The sequence below is a fragment of the Salvelinus alpinus genome, chromosome 3 (genome assembly GCF_045679555.1).
Source record: "Salvelinus alpinus chromosome 3, SLU_Salpinus.1, whole genome shotgun sequence".
NCBI classification, from domain to species: Eukaryota; Metazoa; Chordata; class Actinopteri; order Salmoniformes; family Salmonidae; genus Salvelinus; species Salvelinus alpinus.
Window position 1 is genome coordinate 47661220 of NC_092088.1, and position 23313 is coordinate 47684532.

General features: G+C 40.3%; 1 protein-coding gene across 1 annotated transcript; it reads right to left on the reverse strand.

Moving 5' to 3' along the window:
* Positions 1-10191: 10191 nt before the first annotated feature.
* LOC139570856 (cyclic GMP-AMP synthase-like) lies at positions 10192-13737 on the reverse strand. The gene is made up of 5 exons (XM_071393141.1): positions 13181-13737; positions 12870-13086; positions 12503-12766; positions 12039-12138; positions 10192-11877 (listed from the first exon to the last, which is right to left on the reverse strand). Exons 1-5 carry the CDS (start codon positions 13643-13645, stop codon positions 11541-11543), a joined length of 1383 nt encoding a protein of 460 aa, XP_071249242.1. The 5' UTR covers positions 13646-13737; the 3' UTR covers positions 10192-11540.
* Between the last annotated feature and the right edge of the window lie 9576 nt (positions 13738-23313).

The window sequence follows — 23313 nt, forward strand, 5'->3', positions numbered from 1 at the left end:
CCCATTGCAGAAACACAACATGATGGGTGAACCAAGAACAAGGTAATTATCAAAACTGCAGAGACATGCCAAGTCCTCATTTGAGCATTTCCTGTGTCTGAGTCAGGCACTCATTATATGGCTCAAAAAAATGTCAACTTGACTGCTTACGCAGCTGCCTACGCTTCTTTGGCTTGGATTAGACAATTGTATGTCCCAATGAACATTTGCAGGAAAAATAAACTTATCTCTCAGTCCTACCACCCGCCTCGCCCTTTCCATCCCAGTGCCACTCCCCGTGTAACTGAGATGAAGAGAAAGAAGAGGATGGATAGAGAGATTATAGTTTTGAGTTGTGTATAATCATGTAATCATGTGTGTAATCATGCAATCATGTGCTTAGTTCTCTGGTTGAGGTATGTTTGTCATGGGTTAGCTTTTTGTGATAGTTTTGTGCTTTGCCTTTGATTTTAAATTGAGCCTTAATTTATTTGCATGTGAATTTTTTTTTAAATTTTGCATAGGGAAGTCAAGTCTCAGTAAGCTCTGCTAAACAGGTGTATTCGTTTATGGTCTGGCATGAGGCAAAGTGTAAGTGTACCTATTAAGCCCACATACCCATTAAGACCATTTCAATATTTGGATTCAAAGAAAAAAATAAGAAATATTTAATGTTTCAAGCAGTTCATGTGGTTTTCTAAGCCGTTCAGATATTTTATTATTAAGTTATTAACAGTTATGTGTAAGTTCCTACTAGTGGCCAATTTCAAAGTTGCAAAACACTTGTGTGGAGGCGACTCTCAGATACAATTTTAAAATCTCAGATAACAAATGTCAGATATATTTAGTACCTTACTGTCAAACTAAGAGATTAGTGTGTTGATTTATGCACATGATAACATACTACATGGGAATGAATTACTATTGCTTGCCAATTGAAAATATGGGCTTCTCATGCTAGCAGTTGTACCATATGTTACAGTCAATACGGTAGCAACATAACTTGGTGAATCACAACAATATAATAGATCGCAAGCACTCACAGCTTAACCCCCCCCTCCCCCTCCTCCCTAGGTGCGCCACCTGGCATTCTGCCTGGGCGAGCCTGACGGGCAGGCCGAGGCACGGGAGCCAGACGAGCCAACCGATGCTTGTGAGCCTCTCAAGCCAGCTGAGGTATGGGAGCCTGACGAGCCAGTTCGATGAAGCACTGGTGCACGTAACGATAGTGAAAGTGTGTGTAATGATGAGCAGCCTGGCGACCTCGAGCGCCAGAGAGGGGGAGCGGGAGCAGACATGACAAAAAGCACCCTCTTTATATAGACTGCAAATGGAAATATATAAATATTGTTCAATATTATCATATTGTTATATATAGTTTATATTTATACCCCAGACCATTGGTTTCCTAATATTTTCTGAGTAAACTTTGCTATTATTTGTTTTTACCATAAATCCTTGCTGTTCCAATTAAGGCCAGTATGCTCCTATTAAGCTCAGTTTGCATTGAAACACATCGGGATTGTGTGTTGAAATCCATAATATTCAATAAACCTGAGCATAAATATGTTTTTTCTTCAGATGTAAGTTTATTAAAATACTCAAAAACTACAGTTCTACATATTATGCATCTATCCATGGTAGCTTTACCAAGATTAAAAGCAATTACCCCCATCTGAGAAAACCACACATCACTGGTTATAAACATGTTACTGAGGAGTAACATTGAAGTGAATTCTACTTCCAAGATGAAGGATTGTTGCATTTTTGACACGTATTGTCTACACATATTGTCACATATCTTGTCTATCTTTAAGTAGTCAGATAATTATATGGGAGTCTCTGGGATTTAGCAGTCATGGAAATAAAAAAAAGTAATGGAAAACATGTTGCCTCACTATTTTAAAAAAAGATGGAGAACAAGCTATCGGATGAAAAATAGTGTAGGCAAACTTCACGCAAATTTATGGCAAATTTGCTGCTAACGTAAACTCACTCACTTTTGTACATCGCCTTGGTCCGTACAATTGACCTTATTTTTGCGCCCAAAAAACGTAATACTTCCAGATCAACTGTAATATCAATACCAATGTAAAGATCAATTTCTCCCCTTTCCAACTAAATTAATGACGAGACCTTCATGATGCCCATCTCTGCATAATTCAACAAGGCAATGAGCGCTGTCGGGTCTTTTTAAAAATGGCGGGTGGGGAGCGAAGGCTACGAAGTGATCTTGAAAGGGGGAAATATGTTGTGTGAAGAAAACAGTTTTTTTCACCCGATTTGTCCAACTAATCAACTTTAAAATGTAAATAAAACGTAAAGAGTTTATGTAATGTCTCATCACATACCTGTTTGAAGGCTTGTGTCGAATTTGAAGAGGGGTTTAGGGCTGCGCTAACGTTAGCCTCACAAGTGAACTGCAGCTGTTCCGGCATTTGAGGGTCATGATGGCTCGCAGCAATGATGCGCAAAAAAATGCAATTGGCACCCTAGTCATGAAATATTAGTTTAATATTAGCAATAATTATATTAATTTAGACAAAAATAATGAAGTTTTCTTACAAGTGTATATGGTTAAGCATGCTTTTAATCTGCGAGAGAAGGGCTAGCCCTGGTGGAAAGAGGCTGTACGGTACAAAATAAGTTGCAAATGCACGCTGTACGTTACGTAGTGACACGTCACGATGTAACATACAGCATCAGAGGGGTTCGTTTTTTCATATTTTCTCCAATATTGTTAGCCCCTTACCATGTCAATCAACGCTGAATCAAAACGTAGTTTCACACCCCGGATTTTGATGCCAACACAGTCACCACAGTCCCATTCGTTGTCATTGCAGTCTTGTTTGAATGCCGCGGTTACGCACATTTGTACGGAATGGGGTGAGTTTACGTTAACTAAATAGTGTGTTACAAAATGTTGCCAGAAGTTTGCAAATGTTTGCCACTAGTGGTGAATCTGCGGAAAACCTTTGGCAACAATAATATTTATTGCCACAAGTGCCAAACAGTTCATCAGATGTTTTTATCTGGCAAACAATTCTCTAAAGAATCTATTTGGATCTGTGGCAAACCTGTGGCAATAATATTTATTGCCACTAGTGGTAAACAGTTTACAAGAAGACGTTTCTAACCGATGACAACAAATCACGGGGATTAGAAAAATCTGTAGGAAAATGGAAACCAAGTTATCTAGCTAGCTAGCTAACGTTACCTACCAAAGTTGTCCGGTGAGTGTCTAACTTATTAATTCAACTACCTAATACACTTTCAAATTGTGTTAGCTAATTCATGCCTAGTTAGCAATGTCATGTTTTATGGGATAGAGTGAAACACATTTTGTTGATACCAGTTTCAATCTGTCATCGCCACTGACTGGCTAGCACTTAGTTCGCTGTCTAGCGCTTAGCTAGCTAATGTTGGCTATGATATATTTGCACATTTAATGTGATAGCTAGCTAGGTAACTAATGATTTGCCTAAAATCATATTTTTTAAGTGAATACGTTGCTGTCTTTTAATAGCATGTCAGTATGCTAGTGTCACTGGTCAGTAGCACAACAGCTAAGGTAGCAACAGCTGACTTGACATCAAAACATAACTTGCAGATGTATACCATTCCCCTACCCGTGCTGTTGGAAGAGGTTGTATTGTGAGAAGGATGCATAAACACCCTGGAAAGATGTTTGTGACAGTGGTGTAAAGTACTTAAGTAAAAATACTTTAAAGTACTAATTAAGTAATTTTTTGTACTTTACTATTTATATTTTTGACTACTTTTACTTCACTACATTCCTAAAGAAAATGAAGTAGTTTTTACCCCATACATTTCCCCTGGCACCCAAAAGTACAAATTTCAGTTTGTGACAAAACAAGCACGTATAGTGTAGACTCTACACTATACGTGCTTGTTTTGTCACAAACTGAAATTAGACAAACTATTAGAATTTTAGTAACCAGGAAATGGCAGAGCGATTTCTGCATCGTGCAACTTTAAGAGACCGTTGTCTACTAGTTGTCTCTTCTTCCTGACTCAGGTGTATAAGGCTTGGGTGGAAGAAAAACAACATACCATTTAGTTATGGTCTACACTGTAGAGAAACATTGTACCATCTCAACCACTGTGAAATACATTTTCCATAACCAAAAATATTGTATTTTCAGCTGTTTGAACTGGTGTACAAGCCTGAAAGTAAGAAGCAAAAAATAAACTTAAGAACGGAAAGCGTAGAAATAGCACACATAGAACAGATCTACCGCGTCCTAGACTTGCTTTCAAAGAAAATGACAGATGAATAACTCACATTTCCATGCGAATTTGGTCAGATTGCCCCAAAAGTTACATATTGCAGCTTTATGGATGAAGTCCCCAGTCTAGATTGAATATCATAATCAGTTTGAATCAGTTGTGTTGAGGCTTGGCTGTAGAAATATCTTGTATACTGTGGCTCTCTGTGAACAGTTGCCCACACATTTAAAGGTCGATTTACTAGGTCCCAGTTTATGCTAGCTACATTGTTTGTTTAAGTAGCATTCACACAAGCGAAACTTTGTTTCCTTGCTGAAAAATATATAGAATGCCAGTTTCAGTGAGAAGTATAGCAAAACCAATGCAACTACAGTTGAAGTCGGAAGTTTACATACACCTCAGCCAAATACATTTAAACTCAGTTTTTCACAATTCCTGACATTTCATCCAAGTAAAAATTCCCTGTCTTAGGTCAGTTAGGATCACCATTTTATTTTAACAATGTGAAATGTCAGAATAATAGTAGAGAGAATGATACATTTCAGCTTTTATTTCTTTCATCACATTCCCAGTGGGTCAGAAGTTTACATACACTCAATTAGTATTTGGTAGCATTGCCTTTAAAATGTTTAACTTGGGTCAAACGTTTCAGGTAACCTTCCACAAGCTTCCCACAATAAGTTGAGTGAATTTTGGCCTATTCCTCCTGACATTCCTTTGGCCTATTCCTAACTGACCTAAGACAGGTTTAACTGAGTCAGGTTTGTAGGCCTCCTTGCTCACACACGCTTTTTCAGTTCTGCCCACAAATGTTCTACAGGATTAAGGTCAGGGCTTTGTGATGGCCTCTCCAATACCTTGACTTTGTTGTCCTTAAGCCATTTTGCCACAACTTTAGAAGTATGCTTGGGGTCATTGTCCATTTGGAAGACCTATTTGCGACCAAGCTTTAACTACCTGACTGATGTCTTCAGATGTTGCTTCAATATATCGACATAATTTTCCTTCCTCATGATGCCATCTATTTTGTGTAGTGCACCAGTCCCTCCTGCAGCAAAGTACCCCCACAACATGATGCTGCCACCCCCGTGCTTCACTGTTGGAATGGTGTTCTTCGGCTTGCAAGCGTCCCCCCTTTTTCCTCCAACATAACGATGGTCATTATGGCCAAACAGTTCTATTTTTGTTTCATCAGACCAGAGGACAATTCTCCAAAAAGTACGATCTTTTTCCCCATGTGCAGTTGCAAACTGTAGTCTGGCTTTTTTATGGCGGTTTTGGAGCAGTGGCTTCTTCCTTGCTGAGCTGCCTTTCAGGTTATGTCGATATAGAACTAGTTGTACTGTGGATATAGATACTTTTGTACCTGTTTCCTCCAGCATCTTCACAAGGTCCTTTGCTGTTGTTCTGGGACTGATTTGCACTTTTCGCACCAAAGTACGTTCATCTCTAGGAGACAGAATGCGTCTCCTTTCTGAGCGGTATGACGACTGCGTGGTCCCATGGTGTTTATACTTGCGTACTATTGTTTGCACAGATGAACGTGGTACCTTCAGGCATTTGGAAATTGCTCCCAAGGATGAACCAGACTTGTGGAGGTCTACAATTTATTTTCTGAGGTCTTGGCTGATTTCTTTAGATTTTCCCATGATGTCAAGCAAAGAGGCACTGAGTTTGAAGGTAGGCCTTGAAATATATCCACAGGTACTCCTCCAATTGACTCAAATGATGTCAATTAGCCTATCAGAAGCTTCTAAATGTAACAGGGTTGGATATGTTTCCACTTGCCTCTAAAGAAAGGTGTATTTAATGTTCAAGCATTCTGATTGGTTGGTTCAATTCCGATGACAATAAGGCGTGTTGTGGATTGGCCCCGCTTGCAGATAGGTGGAGATCGCGAACATCAGGTCTCCCCAGTATGAAAATGTGATGCAAGGAGTAGGTCACGTTCTGAATACTGTTTTCTATTTTCTATTTTACAATGTGTACAAGTTTGCTGTACATTACACTGATGATTTATACATGTGTGGGTATATGGTACCTGTTAGGGATTGAGGGGCTTTCTGGGATGTGCTTTGGCATATGATTGCTGTATATAAGTGTGCTAGCTAGCATGCTGGTCACATAAGCCCACTGCAAACACAGTTGTTTTCATGCTACAGATTTTTACCATCGACAGCCATCAACATCATCAAGCCCTACACAACTAACGTGCTGTTTCCTATTTAACAACAGCAGATAATAAATAATGCTCAACTGGGACCACTGGCTGGGGTGATTTATTTGGACAAAACACAACGCAGGTAGAGTACGATCAACATCTGTTACACTGGTGCCGAGACTCGTCTTCTTGTCTTCGCCGGACGTCACATGGAGGGTTCCGAGACCCGGCTTCAAGAAGTACTGCGGTTGCTGATACACACCAGAGGCCTAGGTTTCGTATTCTGCACAAGTGGAATTCTCTGGGAGCTCCTGGTAGCATGAGTGAGTGGGGGAAATATAATAAAACTGTTTATTACTTGTATGTGGTGATAGTATGATTATTTAGTGATGTAATTGTGCTGTTATGCTAGTAACTTTCCGAAGCCAATTAACGTGAGTGCGACGCCTTTTTTTGCCACATGGTGGCGACAGCTATTATTTGAGGGCATTTCATGTTACTTTTCTTTGTCGATTCTTGGTCTTGTTAAACAACTACTACTAACTACTTGATAGTGAAACTAATACTGAACTTTTATTTTGAGTACATTATGTTCAAGCTGATTTTATAGAAGTGTTCATATTGATTGTGATATATATATTTTTTTACCAAATTTTATTTACATAGATTTATTTTATTTTATATATATATATATATATATATATTATTATTATTTTTTAATTATTTTTAAATGGAGACTTTTGGGAGAGGTAGGGGAGTTCTCATGGTTAACCTCTTGACGCTAGGGCGCTAGGGGTCAGATTTTTATTTCTTTTTTAAATAACGTTCCCAAGGTAAATGGACTATTTCTCAGGTCCAGATCGTAGAATATGCATATAATTTACAAATTAGGATAGAAAACACTCCAAAGTTTCCATAACTGTCAAAATATTGTCTGTGAGTATACCAAAACTGATTCTGCAGGCGAAAACCTGAGAAAATCTAACCCGGACGTGTTTATAAAAATTTTAATCTGTGTTTCCTGGCCCGTCTTTCTTCCATTTAAAGGGGTATCAACCAGATTCCTTTTCCAATGGCTTCCTCAGGCTGTGAACAGGCTTTAGACATAGTTTCAGGCTTTTATTTTGAAAAATGAGCGAGATTTTTCAAAACTAGTCAGGTGTCCTCTGATGAGTTCCTGCGCGCGAGAGGGGTAGCTCTCCATTTTCTTTTTCTCTCTTATTGAATAGGTTACGGTCCGGTTGAAATATTATCGATTATGTTTGTTAAAAACAACCTGAGGTTGATTATAAAAAACATTTGACATGTTTCTACGAACATTACGGATACTTTTTGAAATTTTCGTCGAACGGAACGAGGCTTTGGTTTTCCAAACATAACGCGCAACCCAAATGGCGTTTTTTTTATATAAAAGTAATATTTATCGAACAAAAAGAACATTTGTTGTGTAACTGGGAGTCTCGTGAGTGCAAACACCCGAAGATTATCAAAGGTAATCGATTACTTTTATTGCTTTTCTGACTTTCGTGACCATGCTAATTTGGGGCTAGCTGTTGTAGCATACACTCACAAAAGCTTGGATTGCTTTCGCTGCAAAGCATATTTTCAAAATCTGACACGATAGGTGGATTAACAACAAGCTAAGCTGTGTTTTGGTATATTTCACTTGTGATTGCATGATTATAAATATTTCTAGTAATATTTTGCCCCCTGCAATTCAGCGGTTGTTTAGGAAAATGATCCCGTAAAAGGGATCCGTAGCGCAGAGGAGTTAATCCTTCACCGTCAGTGGGTAGGGGGGCGGCTATTTCTGCACTTATTTCCACACCTCTGGCCAGGTCAACTGCACAGGCAAGTGTGCGCCTTCCACATGATTTAGAGTTACCTCAACTCAGTGCATTTGAGCCATTTTCACCTAGTCCTAGGAATGAGGATGTGTCTGTGGATTTGTTAAGCAGATGGTAAGAGTAAGCCTAACCTAGTTGACTTAAGCCAGGGCCCTAAACCGTTTTTTGACATTCTGAAGCATCACTTTAGCGACACAATCAACTCCGACATGCCCCTAGCTGATGTTTATTCTACGTTGCCAATGGAAGGGGAGACTCCATTTGATTACTGGATCAGACTGAACAGAGCCATAGAGGTGGCAGAGGACTGTTTGAAGAGGCAGAACAAGGAGCTAGACAATACATTACGTGTTCTGACTGTCATGTTCATCAAGCACTGTCCGAACCCAGAGCTGTCATTGATATTCATGTGCAAACCATTGCATGAATGGACGGCTGTGGAGGTCCATGGCAGGCTGGAGGAGTACCAGAGGAAGTGCAAGGCTCCACGTCCCTTGCGGCTGGCCCCACTGGTCACCACACTGACGCAGGAAGTAAGTAGGCCAGTGTCGGCTGTTGCAAACTGCCCGGGCCCCTTGCCGCAGCCCACAAATGGCTCATCCGAGGCACTGGATCGTGTGATTGCCATGCTTGAACGTGTCTTGGAGCAGAGGCCACAGCAACCTGTAGGCGGCTATGATAACTGTTTCCAGAGGAGGCCCAGGGGAAGGGAGAACCCGTCTTTGCAACGTAAAGTGTGTGGGGATGCAAATCACAGCACAATAGATAATTGTTATTCACACCACCTGCTTCCTCTGTTATGGAGCTGGGCACACACGTCAAGAATGTCCTCGTGCTTCATCGGTAACTCCCGTCGCTCCATCAAACAGCAACACGACACAGAGGCAGGAAAACTAGCTGGCCCGCACGGGGTGGGGGGAAGTGCTGGGCCTTGTGAGGTGCCCCAATCAGATAGCGGTGTAGATTTAGAGTCAATATATTCTAGTGTTTGTGATGAAATTAAGTTGAACAAAAAAGTAATTATGCAAAATACACAGAGAGTGCTCCACAACGGTTAACTTTTCTATACTAGTGTGTTACTGGGGGATGTTATAGAGGTGATCGCTATGATTGACAATGGTTCTATGGCATGCACATTGAGCTCAACGGTGGTGCCACGCCTTGAGAAAGCAGGTGTGCTCAAGAGTGACTCGCTCAGTCCGAACGAAGTGGTGTTGGTTGGCTGGTTGGCTGCGTAGGCTTAAACACTGGTATACACTGATTTATAAGACCATATTGGGTAAAATGCCATTTTATCTCTGTTCTTTTTTAGTCAGGTCAGTAAATAAATGTAAATTACGGTCCCATTCTGATTTGCCTCTAACAGTACCAAAAATTAGAACAAGTCATGGTAGAAATAGTTTTAGTTACTTAGCACCGTGGTCCTGGAATTCTCTCCTGAACATTTTAAAATGTGATGATCTAGTTTCGTTGGTGGAGTTTAAACACTTGATCGATGTATACAACATAGATGAGTGTAATTGTTTTTAGGCCAGCTGTTTTTAGTCAAGATATTTGTGTTTTTAATGTAATATGTAATTGTTGTACTGTATGTGTATTTATAGTTTTGTTTAATGTTGTGTTAGTGTATGTAAGTTGTTTTGTCTGAAACATTGTTCCCCCTGCTGCTATTGGACCAGGTCTCTCTTGGAAAAGAGATATTATCGCAATGAGAAAAAACCTGTATGAATAAAGGTAAAATAATACAACTTAAAAAATATCAAAAATAGAAGTAAAAGCCAAATTCAATATTTTATAAAAAAAATGTATCTTTTTTTATACCTAAAAGAGTCCTAAAATTCTAAATCCTTATACCAACGTAATATATCATATTAAGCATACATTTGTGAAGAAAGGGGGTAGGGTTTCAACAATAGTCTAGTCCTTTGGGTTCACAGAGATAAGAAAGACATATTTGCCATTATGTATTCTGTTTTATTAAAAAGTAGGGTATTTCACACATGCACATTGCAATTTATTGGTATGCAGCTGAAAACACCTGCCCTCAGGCCTTAAATTCCAATGCATGGCTAATAATAAACTTGTGTGAACAAAAGCTGAACAGAAATACAAATATCGGGTAAACAGAGAGACACCTGCAATGTGTTCACATCACACACACACACACACACACACACATACACACACTCTCTCTCTCTCTGTTAGACAGTTCGAGTCAAAGAGAATGACCGTGGTCACAAAAATTATAGCTGGAGTTTCCCAGCATGCACCTGGACCAACTGTCACACAGTCAGTTTCTAACAACTCACAGCAAAACATACACCAGGGAAAATCTGTTTCTTCCTCCTGGTTTGGCCAAGACAGACACACAGGTGGACAAATACTCTGCAAGGAATAGATGGTGTTGACATCCTGAGTAGGTATAATTGAGTATGAAATTATTTTTAAGCGATTACATTTTTTTTAATGGAAAATCCTCACTGAAAGCTCATGTTAGCTCCTAGTGCTAAAACTACTCATCTTTTGTGGTTTAGAGTCCAATATCCCTTTGCCAATTGTCTTACGAATCTGTCATTTCTTTCCTCAGAAGAGGATGAAGCAACTTGTAACTTCAATGCTGGAACCTCCAGTGTTCAGCCTTTTTTTGTGTTGCACATTTTTATGTTTTTTTTAAAATTGAACAATTAATAGTGTTGTACTGAGTTTGTTTAACCTTTTACCGCAGTGGGCAAAATGTAGGGTCACACAGAGTGATTCTTGGTAGTCTTAAACAAATATACTTTGAAACAAAAGTATACCCCTCAAACATAGTTATGGGCTTAAAAAAAGAAGACACCTGTATGTACCGTGTCAGATACAGAATTGAGATGTATACATTTTTTACTTTGCATCGCAATATTACACTTATATACATCACAGAAGACTGAAATATAGCAAAACCGTTTGACATAGAAACTCCAGATTTTCATCGGGTTTAAAAAAAATAATCTTTATTAATTATTAAATTATTTTTACAAAATATGAATAACATTCAACCCATGAGGCCTAAGAGCGAGCTTTTGGTCATTGACTGCAGGAAAGGGCTACATTACCTTTAATAATTTGTTGGAGGAGCAGTTGGCTCTCAAAACTCTTCAAGTAAGATCTGAATTAAATGAAACTTCTGACTCCTCTGCTCTTCAATTCCTCCTATGCCTTTGCTTTAAGAAAAGACAACTGTATGGGACCACCACTGTACTCCACTTATGCCTATTGGGCCTCTGGGTGAGTCACTAAGGGGAGGTGATCGAGGTAGTCCCGACTCACTTGCGGAAAATGGGGAAACCGGTGTTGCGTTCCTCCTCGATGCGCCGGGCCAGGAACTGACGGCTCTTGCGGTCATGGCCGGAGCCCAGTAGATTGTGTGTGGGGATAAAGAAGTTGGGGAGCATGCCATCTTTCAGGTGGCCCTCAAAGTCCTCCAGCAGCTGCTGGAAGCACTGTCCCAGCTGGGCCTCCTCCCAGTCGCTGTCCTGGGTCCTGGAGCAGCAGGCGTGGAGCAGGGTGGTCTTGGCGTGGTAGGAACAGAACTTGGACAGACTAGGGTTCTCTGCCTTCAGCAAGCCCAACAGGTGCTTCAGAAGCTTCAGACAGTACTTCCTGAAGCAAGAAAATGGCAAGTCTAAGGCACACATGATAATACACAATTTATCAAAGGAAATGGGTTTAATGACGCGTTCATAAAATGTGTAGGAAAAATCCACTTGAACGTTATGACTACAGTATTCATGTTTGTAGTATTCATTCTATAGTAGGCTTACCTGCAGCAGCGAGTCCCACTGGCCTCGCAGCAGGTCTTCTGGGAGCCATGATTTGTTAGGATACTCTTCTCCACATGCGAGAATGAGATGCGCCATGTGTCTGTAGGTAACAGGACAAGAAAAACCATTTAGGAAACTCAGAAAAAGGACATAGCTACATGCCACTTCCCCTTTCTCCAGAAAGGGGGGGAAGCAGTGCTGAATTTTTTTTGACACCTATATGTGTCCTCTAATACAGGACTAGTAAAGGCCCTAATTTTGTGAGAAAAAATCTTTTTTCAACAATTTCAAAACATTTTTTAATCATATTTTTGTTTGGGGGGGGGGGGGGGTTCTGCAGACATCCTGATCGCCCTATGCTTTGCACCTCTCATTCATGAAGAAATCTCACAAATGAAAGTGATAGTTTTATTCAAGATGTGTTAGCTTTAATAGTGTTGACTTAATGTTTACAAAACGGTTACCTCTAGCGCAGACACCTTCCCGTTCCACCGTGCCCTTTCCCTCGTACTTCGGAACGAGGTAGTACCCCTTAAACTTTTGTTCTTTCTTCACTTTGGTCCCGAGCCAGATGTCTATTTTGTCTATGCCTCCTTGGGTGAAAGTGGGCCAGCTCGAGCGGACCTCAAGCCCCAGAACAATGTCCAGTGAGATAGGGACCGTTCCCGTCCCGTTTATCAGTAAGGTCACTGCCGGGCAACCCTTCTTTTTCTTCTCCAACCCCACGTCTTGATAGAAGTATGGAAATAAGAAACATTTCATTAACAAATGTTTTGCATACATACGCTACATTATAGGCATTTGGGAAGCGCGCGCTACAGCCGTACACACCTTTGAGTATCTTCACACACTTTTTAACCTCGTTTCTGAACTCCGTAAGCATTCCACTGGCAGATATTGTGTTGTCTTCATCTAGAAAGCGATCCAACTTGTGTTTTCCTCGTTTGAACGCCACGCTGTAAAATGCCCCATCATCCCCAAACGGCCGAATGTCCACCCGCTCGACGGGCACAGTTAACATCACGTCAAATTCGTCGGGATTAGAAATCTATATTGATCAAAAGATCGTCAAAAATGTGTGAAGCATGAAAGAGTATTGGGTCACACTGGTGATGTATGATTGAATTTAATTAATGACCCACCTTTAAATTCTCGTAGTAACTTCCAGTGCGCAGATCATTTACATCTTTGAAGCATTCTGTACACTTTTTCATGTGGTCCATTATACGCTTTACTGTGTCATTGACAATACTTGCTGATTCCGATTTCTGTTTCTTCTTAATCTTCAATTGATCAATGGTTGTAAACAGGATCTTATTCGGATTTGAGTCAACGCTGTCACCTTTTTTGACCATCCTTGATCCGGTTTTAACTTCTACGCACTCCTGTGGCACAGGTGCCTTTTCCTCAGTGGTGCGCTTAGGCTGCTTATATTCCTTGGTTTTCTTGGGTTTGTTTTCATCGGTGATCTGTTGCGTTTCCTCCTTAGTGTCTTTCACTGGTTCCTTTGGAGGTTGCCGGGCACTCTTGGCCCGAACCGGATTCTTGGCATGCGCTGGTTCCGGACTCTTTGCGCGCACGCTTCGTGGTTTCCCTTTGCCGCTCATTGTAGTAAGTATGATCGTGATGTGACATCGACGAGTTAAACTGTCTTCTATGCTAGCTAAATTTATACTCTCTTCACTGTTTCCGTGTGATGAAAAGTGAATGTGAACACTCCCCTTTCTACATACAGAATCCGTTCATCGCCCTCTTGTGTCGAAAGCTATTGAGACAGAGTAAACAAAAGCACATGCACGCCCACCCTCACTTGTGTCATGTATGATTGCCGTGAAATGTGCTATTGTCAGGTAAATGACGTGATAAATGCTTGTCGCTCCAAATCCCTATCTTCCATCGAGTAACTTAATGGACTTAACTTTCAGTATGATAGCGATAAATATGTAACTATTACTCTTTTACTCTTACATGAATGAACTATATTACTAAACCAGGGCAAATGACTACCCTAACCCAGTTAAACAAGTATAAGATGTCTCTTGAGATATCCATGAACCACCGAGGGGATCTTCAGGACATCATGACTGTTAAACAGTCATCTCTACCCTGGACCATAGAGACTGCTGCCCTATCAACCTGGTCTCAGAGCATTTTGTGTTATTCTGTACGTAAATCCGAGACACTCTGTTTAGTGGGATATGTTACATTTTGTATGGTATGCATTAATTTGTGGATGTCCATCATCCATTTCTCAAAATATGTTATGAATTTGTATTATATGTTACGAATTTGCAAAACGTACAATATGTTACGAATGTGCAAAACTAAAGATATGTTATGAATTCGAATATGTTGTGGCTAACGTTAGCTAGGTGGCTAGATTGCTAATGCTAACGTTAGCTAGCTGGCTAACATTAGCTAGACTAGGAGTTAGGGGTTAAGGTTAGGGTTACCCCGCTAGCAATGAGTAATTGGCCCAGAAGCGGCCCTCTTCCGGGTGACCGAAACTGATTGAATCGGCCCGGAATCGGGTGTCGGACTCGGCCCGGAATCAAAATGAATGACTGCCCAGAATTTCCGTCCACCAGAATTCAGCCGACTTTGCCAGCATCTGACAAGAATACCCCCAGAAGCGGCCTGATGCAAATTGAAATAAATGTGTACAAAATTACCTGATTTAGTCATTTAAAATATTACTATTATACATTTTATACATACAAATTATACCCATCCACAAAAAAACATTTTGTGTCGGAGGAAACACCATACACCTGGTGACCGTGTCAGCGTGCAAGCGCCTAGCCCGCCACAGGAGTCGCTACAGCGCGATGGGACAAGGACATCCCGGCCGGCCAAACCTTCCCCTAACCCGGACGACGCTGGGCCAATTGTACATCGCCTCATGGGTCTCCCGGTCGCAGTCGGCACGGGTCTCGAACCAGCATCTGTAGAAACGCAGTTTGCACTGCGATGCAGTGTCTTAGACCACTGCGGTGCAGTGTCTTAGACCACTGCGCTCCTCGGGAAGTTCCACCCACAAAGTTTTTAATGATTATCAATTGCCTTGCACAAAGTACCAAAATACTAAAATACTACACAGGACGCTTAAAGAATTTCATTTAAATGTTAATTGTATTTTTTGATCACAGAAACAATGAGGAAAATATGGAAAAATAAATAAATAATGAAATGTTAATTATATAAAGCAGCCCGTGTAATGATCTGCCAGAGAGTAGCCCCAATCGGTCCGAGCCGCAAGTAATAGATTTGGACCGGATAACTCACACCGGAATTGGCCCGAGCACCAAGTAATATATACATTTGGGCCAGATAACTCTCACCGGAATCGGTCCGAGCCCCAAGTAATAGATTTGGGCCAGATAACTCGCACCGGAATTGGCCCGAGCACCAAGTAATATATACATTTGGGCCAGATAACTCACACCGGAAGCGGCCCGAGCATCCTAGCCATAAGTAATACTGCGGGCCACATGACATCGGCCGAGTCTGACTCTCAGCCGAGTGCCCCGACTCTCAGCCGGAATCGGCCCAGATCCACTGTGCTAGCTGGGTAAGGTTAGGAGTTAGTTTAAACGGTTAAGGTTAGAGTTAGCTAAAAGAGTTAAGGTTAGGGTAAGGGTTAGCAAACATTCTAAGTAGTTACAAAGTAGCTAAAAAGTAGCAATTAGTTGAAAAGTTGCTAATTAGCTAAAATGCTCAAGTTGGCCAAGATGATATTCGAACACGCAACCTTTGGGTTGCTAGAAGTTCGCATTATATGCCTATCCATCCACCATGACCAACCACCCTCCTTTTGTTTTTGCCTTAAATAATGTTCTGTCTTATGTAACCATACCAAACTTAACATATCATACTAATTTGAGTGTCCCGGATTACCTTTAATGTTACTTCTAGTCCACAGGAGGTTGGTGGCACCTTAATTGGGCAGGACGGGCACGTGGTAATGGCTGGTGTTTAACCTCACTAGGGTACGTGGGACGCTAGCGTCCCACCTGGCCAACATCCAGTGAAATTGCAGAGCGGCAAATTCAAAAACAGAAATACTCATTATAAAAATTCATAAAACATACAAGTGTCATACATTGGTTTAAAGACTAACTTCTTGTTAATCCAACCATGGTGTCATGTTTCAAAAAGGCTTTACGACGAAAGCATACCATGCGATTATCTGAGAACAGCGCCCAGCAGACAAATCATTACAAACAGTTACCAGCCAAGTAGAGGAGTTACACAAGTCAGAAATAGCGATAAAATTAATCACTTACCTTTGATGATCTTCATATGGTTGCACTCACAAGACTCCCATTTACTCAATAAATGTTTGTTTTGTTCGATAAAGTCCCTGTTTATATCCAAAAACCTCAGTTTTGTTCGCGTGTTTTGTTCAGTAATCCACAGGCTCAAACGCAGTCACAACAGGCAGACGAAAAATCCAAATAGTATCCGTAAAGTTCGTAGAAACATGTCAAACGATGTTTGTAATCAATCCTCAGGTTGTGTTTAGCCTAAATAATCGATAATATTTAAACCGGACAATAACGTCGTCAATATAAAAGGTAAACAAGAAAGGCGCGCTCTCGGTCGTGCGCATGAAAAACCTCTGTGACACTGTAGGGTCCACTCATTCAGAGTGGTCTTACTCTCTCATTTTTCAGAATACAAGCCTGAAACAATTTCTAAAGACTGTTGACATCTAGTGGAAGCCATAGGATGTGCAATTTGAGTCCTAAGTCAATGGATACTGTAATGGCATTCAATAGAAAACTACAAACCTAAAAAAATCCCACTTCCTGGATGGATTTTTCTCAGGTTTTTACCTGCCAAATCAGTTCTGTTATACTCACAGACATTATTCTAACAGCTTTGGAAACTTTAGAGTGTTTTCTATCCAAATCTACCAATTATATGCATATCCTAGCATCTGGGCCTGAGTAGCAGGCAGTTTACTTTGGGTACACTTTTCATCCGGAAGTGAAAATAGTGCCCCCTACCCTAGTGAAAGAAATTAATGCCATTCGCATTCACTGTTTCAGCCATTATTATGAGCCGTCCTCCCCTCAGCAGCCTCCACTGTTCTAGTCTATAAGAACAGGCTGTCCTATAGACAGTGAGCTTCAAAGGTATTGGGACAGTCAATGACACATCTTTTTTTTTTTTGTCTCTGTACTCAGGCACTTTGGCTCATTCTATATAACTACTGCTGTATACACCTTTTCTATCCATATAGGGGAGAGTGGGGTATGTGGAGCCATTTTTTACATTCAGCATCACTACATCAAAGGAAATATAGTATTCTTTCTAACAAAGATATCTACCTATATTTCAGAATGTTGTGAATCCTTGGAAATAATCAGAATTTATGCAAACATAACAGCTTTGAAAAGATAGCTTGTCCAAAAAAAAGTGGTCTCTTGGCACAACTTACCCCAGGTGGGGTAAATTGAGCATAGGGACAGGTTAAATTGAGCAGCCTTGGGATAAGTGGGTGATGGTGTCCTGTGACAGTGGGCGATGGTGCAGGTACAATGGCAAGAAAAAATATGTGAACCCTTTGGAATTACCTGGATTTCTGCATAAATTATTCATCAAATTTGATCTGATCTTCATTTAAGTCACAATAATAGACAAACAGTGTGCTTAAACTAATGACACACAAATTGTTGTATTTTTCTTGTCTATATTGAATACATAATTTAAACATTCACAGTGTAGGTTGGAAAAAGTATGTGAACACCTAAGCTAATTGGAGTCAGGAATCAGCTAACCTGGAGTCCAATCAATGAGACGAGATTGGAGATGTTGGTTAGAGCTGCCCTGCCCTATACAAAACACTCAACATTTGAGTTTGCTATTCACAAGAAGCATTACCTGATGTGAACCATGCCTCGAACAAAAGAGATCTCAGGAGACCTCATTTTAATTAAGAATTGTTGACTTGCATAAAGCTGGAAAGGGTTACAAAAGTATCTCTAAAAGCCTTGATGTTCATCAGTCCACAGTAAGACAAACTGTCTCTAAATGGAGAAAGTTCAGCACTGTTGCTCCTCTCCCCTCTCCCTGCAAAGATGACTGCAAGAGCACAGTGCAGAATGCTCAATGAGGTTAAGAAGAATCCTAGAGTGTCAGCTAAAGACTTACAGACATCTCTGGAACATGCTAACATCTCTGTTGACGAGTCTACGATACGTTAAACACTAAACAAGAATGGTGTCCATGGGAGGACACCACAGAAGAAGCCACTGCTGTCCAAAAGAAACATTGCTGCACATCTGAAGTTCGCAAAAGAGCACCTGGATGTTCCACAGTGCTTCTGGCAAAATATTCTGTGGACAGATTAAACTAAAGTTGAGTTGTTTGGAAGGAACACAACACTGTGTGTGGAGGAAAAAAAGCACAGCACACCAACATCAAAACCTCATCCCAACTGTAAAGTATGGTGGAGGGAGCATCATGGTTTGGGGCTGCTTCGCTGAATTCCCAATTTTATCAAGACATTTTGCAGGAGAATGTAAGGCTATCTGTCCACCAATTGAAGCTCAACAGAAGTTGGGTGATGCAACAGGACAACAGCCCAAAACACAGAAGTAAATCACCAACAGAATGGCTTCAACAGAAGGAAATAACCTTTTGGAGTGGCCCAGTCAGAGTCCTGACCTCAACCCGATTTAAAATGCTGTGGCATGACCTCAAGAGAGCGGTCCACACCAGACATCCTAAGAATATTGCTGAACTGAAACAGTTTTGTAAAGATGAATGGTCCAAAATTCCTCCTGACCGCTGTGCAGCTCTGATCCACAACTACAGAAAACTTTGGCTGAGGTTATTGCTGCCAAAGGAGGGTTAACCAGTTATTAAATCCAAGGGTTCACATACTTATCCCACCCTACACTGTGAATGTTACACGGGGTGTTCAATAAAGACATGAAAACGTATAATTGTTTGTGTGTCATTAGTTTAAGCAGACTGTGTTTCTCTATTATTGTGACTTAGATGAAGATCAGATCAAATTCTATGACCAATTTATGCAGAAATCCAGGTAATTCCAAAGGGTTCGCATACTTTTTCTTGCCACTGTAGGTCAACGTTTAATTAATGGAATGGGGGTGTGGTATATTGTATATCTTAAATTTATGCCTACATTCAGATATACAATGCCTTCAGACTTTTTCCCCATTTTGTTGTGTTATAGCCTAAATTTAAAATGCATTAAATGTAGATATTTTTTGTCACTGGCCTAGACACAATGGCCCATAATGCCAGTGGAATTATGTTTTTCGAAATCTTTACAAATTCATAAAAAATGAAAAGTTGAAATGTCTTGAGTCAGTACTTATTCATCCCCTTTGTTATGGCAAGCCTAAATAACTTCAAGAGTAAAAATGTGTTTAACAAGTCCAATAGTAAGTTGCATGGTCTCACTCTGTGTGCAATAATAGTGTTTAACATGATTTTTAATGACTACCTCACCTCTGTACCCCACACATTCAGTTAGCTGTAAATTCCCTCAGTCGAGCAGTGAATTTCAAACACAGATTCAACCACAAAGACCAGGTAGGTTTTCCAGTGCTTCGCAAAGAAGGGCACCTATTGGTCAGTAGATGGGTAAAAAAAAAAAAATCTGATATTGAATATCCCTTTGAGCATGGTGAAGTTATTAATTACACTTTGGATAGTGTATTAATACACCCAGTCACTACAACGATACAGGCGTCCTTCCTAACACAGTTGCCGGAAAGGAAGGAAACCGCTCAGGGATTTCACCATGAGGCCAATGGTGATTTTAAAACAGTACAAAGTTTAATTGCTGTGATAGGAGAAACTGAGAATGGATGAAAAACATTGTAGTTACTCCACAATACTATCCTAATTGACAGAGTGAAAAGAAGGTAACCCGTACAGAATACAAATATTCCAAAACATGCATCCTGTTGGCAACAAGGCACTAAGCTAATACTGCAAAAAATGTGGCAAAGCAATTCACTTTTTGTCCTGAATACAACTTGTTGTGTTTGGGACAAATCCAATACAACACATTACGGAGTACCACTCTCCATATTTTCACGCAAAACGGTAGCTGCATCATGTTAGGTATGTTTGTAATTGTTAAGGACTGGGGAGTTTTTCAGGATAAAAAAATTTATGGAATGGAGCTAAGCACAGGCAAAATCCTAGAGGAAAACCTGTCTCAGTTTGCTTTCCACCACACTGGGAGATGAATTCACCTTTCAGCAAGACAATAACCTAAAACACAATGCCAAATCTACACTGAAGTTGCTTACCAAGAAGACAATGATTGTTTCTGAGTGGCCGAGTTAAAGTTTTGACCGAAATCTACTTGAAAATCTATGGCAAGACCTGAAAATGGTTGTCTAGCACTGATCAACAACCAATTCTACAAAGCTTGAAGAATTTTGAAAATAATAATGGGAAAATGTTGCACATTTGTGGAAAGCTCTAAGAGACTTACCCAGAAAGACTTGCAGTTGTAATCTCTTTCAAAAGTGCTTCTACAAAGTATTGACTCAGGGGTGTGAATACGTACAGTATGTAAATTAGATATTTTTGTATTTCATTTTCAATAAATGTGCTAAAATGTCTAAAAACATGTTTTCACTTTGTCATTATGGGGTATGGTGTGTAGATGGGTGAGATTGTTTTAAATCGATTTTGAATTCAGGCTGTAACACAAAAAATGGTGAAGTAAGTCAAGGGTTATGAATACTTTCTGAAGGCACTGTAGATCTCTCTGTTCAATATCACTTACCCTTCTATTTCTTGACCAGTTGTCTGGGACAGGGATGTTGTGTCAATGTGTCAATTTGTAGTTTAGTTCTCTGCATTTGAGGCTACTAAAGCGCATTAAACTGGTCTGAAGATTCTTGATACCTTTAGCAAGCATGTCCATGTCATCAGATGAAACTGTGTGTGCCTCTGCTACTCTATCATAGCCTCTCTTTCGCACAGATACTCCTTCCTTTTTGTCAATGTACCATTTCTGTGTCATACAGTCTATTTTTTCATACCTTGCTGCTGCTCGATTGGACTTCTTCCCTTCTCTCACTTCCTGGACTGCTCTGTCAAGAACCTCATGATGTTTGTATACAAGGGGCATGATGATGTCTGCTTTGTAACAATAAAAATGCACTTGAGTTCATATGCATGACACATTGCAAAAATACCATGCATATTACTCATAAAACGGACTAAATGTACTCATAATTTGTATGGGGTATGGTGGCCATTGGCTCAATTTACCCCATGGCGATTGGCTCAACCTACCCGTAGGCAAAAACACATGAATATATTAGCCCACACAGCTACAAGGATGCACTTTCATGCTGGGTTAAGGAACTCATATTGTAGCTTATAGAGACCCCACCTGATGTATAAAACAATCTTAAAAATATGTACTTTGTTTTAGATACGAGCATGAAACCTAAACAGTGCCTTGCAAAAGTATTCATCCCCCTTGGCGTTTTTACTATTTTTATTTGGATTTCATGTCATTGACATACACAAAAAAGTCCAAATAGGTGAAGTGAAATGGTAAAAAATATCTTGTTTCCAAATATATATATTTTTTTTAAACGGAAAAGTGGTGCGTGCATATGTATTACCCCCTTTTCTATGAACCCCTTAAATAAGATCTGGTGCAACCAATTACATTCAGAAGTCACATAATTAGTTAAATAAAGTTCACCTGTGTGTAGTGTAAGTGTCACATGATTTGTCACATGATCTCAGTATATATACACCTGTTCTGAAAGGCCCCAGAGTCTGCCACACCACTAAGAAAGGGGCACCACCAAGCTAGCGGCACCATGAAGACCAAGGAGCTCTCCAAACAGGTCAGGGACAAAGTTGTGGAGAAGTACAGATCAGGGTTGGGTTATAAAAAAATATCATAAACTTTGAACATCCCACGGAGCACCATTAAATCCATTACTAAAAAAGAAATATGAATATGGCACCACAACAAACCTGCCAAGAGAGGGCCGCCCACCAAAACTCATTGACCAGGCAAGGACGGCATTAATCAGAGGCAACAAAGAAACCAAAGAGCTGCAAAGCTCCACAGCGGAGATTGGAGTATCTGTCTATGGGATCACATTAAGCCGTACACTCCACAGGGCTGGGCTTTACGGAAGAGGAGACAGAAAAAAAGCCATTGCTTAAAGAAAAAAATAAGCAAACACGTTTGGTGTTCGCCAAAAGGCATGTGGGAGACTCCCCAAACATATGGAAGAAGGTACTCTGGTCAGATATGACTAAAATTTAGCTTTTTGGTCATCAAGGAAAACGCTATGTCTGACGCAAACCCAACACCTCTCATCACCCCGAGAACACCATCCTCACAGTGAAGCATGGTGGTGGCAGCATCATGCTGTGGGGATGTTTTTCATCAGCAGGGACTGGGAAACTGGTCTGAATTGAAGGAATGATGGATGGCGCTAAATACATGGAAATGTTTGAGGGAAACCTGTTTCAGTCTTCCAGAGATTTGAGACTGGGACAGAGGTTCACCTTCCAGCAAGACAATGACCCTAAGGATACTGCTAAAGCAACACTTGAGTGGTTTAAGGGGAAACATTTAAATGTCTTGGAATGGCCTAGTCAAAGCCCAGACCTCAATCCAATTGAGAATCTGTGGTATGACTTAAAGATTGCTGTACACCAGCGGAACCCATCCAACTTGAAGGAGCTGGAGCAGTTTTGCCTTGAAGAATGGGCAAAAATCCCAGTGGCTAGATGTGCCAAGCTTATAGAGACATAGCCCAAGAGACTTACAGCTGTAATTGGTGCAAAAGGTGGCTCTACAAAGTATTGACTTTGGGGGAGTGAATAGTTATGCACGCTCAAGTTCTCAGTCTTTTCGTCTTATTTCTTGTTTGTTTCACAATAAAAAATATTTTGCATCTTCAAAGTGGTTGGCATGTTGTGTAAATCAAATGATACAAACCCCCCAAAAATCAATTTTAATTCCAGGTTGCAAGGCAACAAAATAGGACAAATGCCAAGGGGGTGAATACTTTTGCAAGCCACTGTAACACAATACATTTATTTGACTGTGAAAATCAGTGTTTTGGACCTAACTTGCTTAGCACTTTTCCCAAGTGGTTTCTTCCTTCAGACACCATGTATATAGCGTCGCTATTGTTATCTTACTGCTTCTGTTTAATTATTTTTTTACTTTAATTTTCAATTTTTTACTTATCTTTTTTTACTTAACAATATTTTTTTCTTAAAACATTGT

Bases quoted from the DNA above. Each gene is read 5' to 3' on its own strand.
- LOC139570856 (XM_071393141.1), bottom strand. From the start codon at position 13,645: ATGAGCGGCAAAGGGAAACCACGAAGCGTGCGCGCAAAGAGTCCGGAA. The intron at 12,767-12,869 runs GTGTGTACGGCT...ACTTCTATCAAG, and splicing joins GTGTGTGAAGATACTCAAAG to ACGTGGGGTTGGAGAAGAAA. The intron at 12,139-12,502 runs GTAACCGTTTTG...TGTTACCTACAG, and splicing joins GGAAGGTGTCTGCGCTAGAG to ACACATGGCGCATCTCATTC.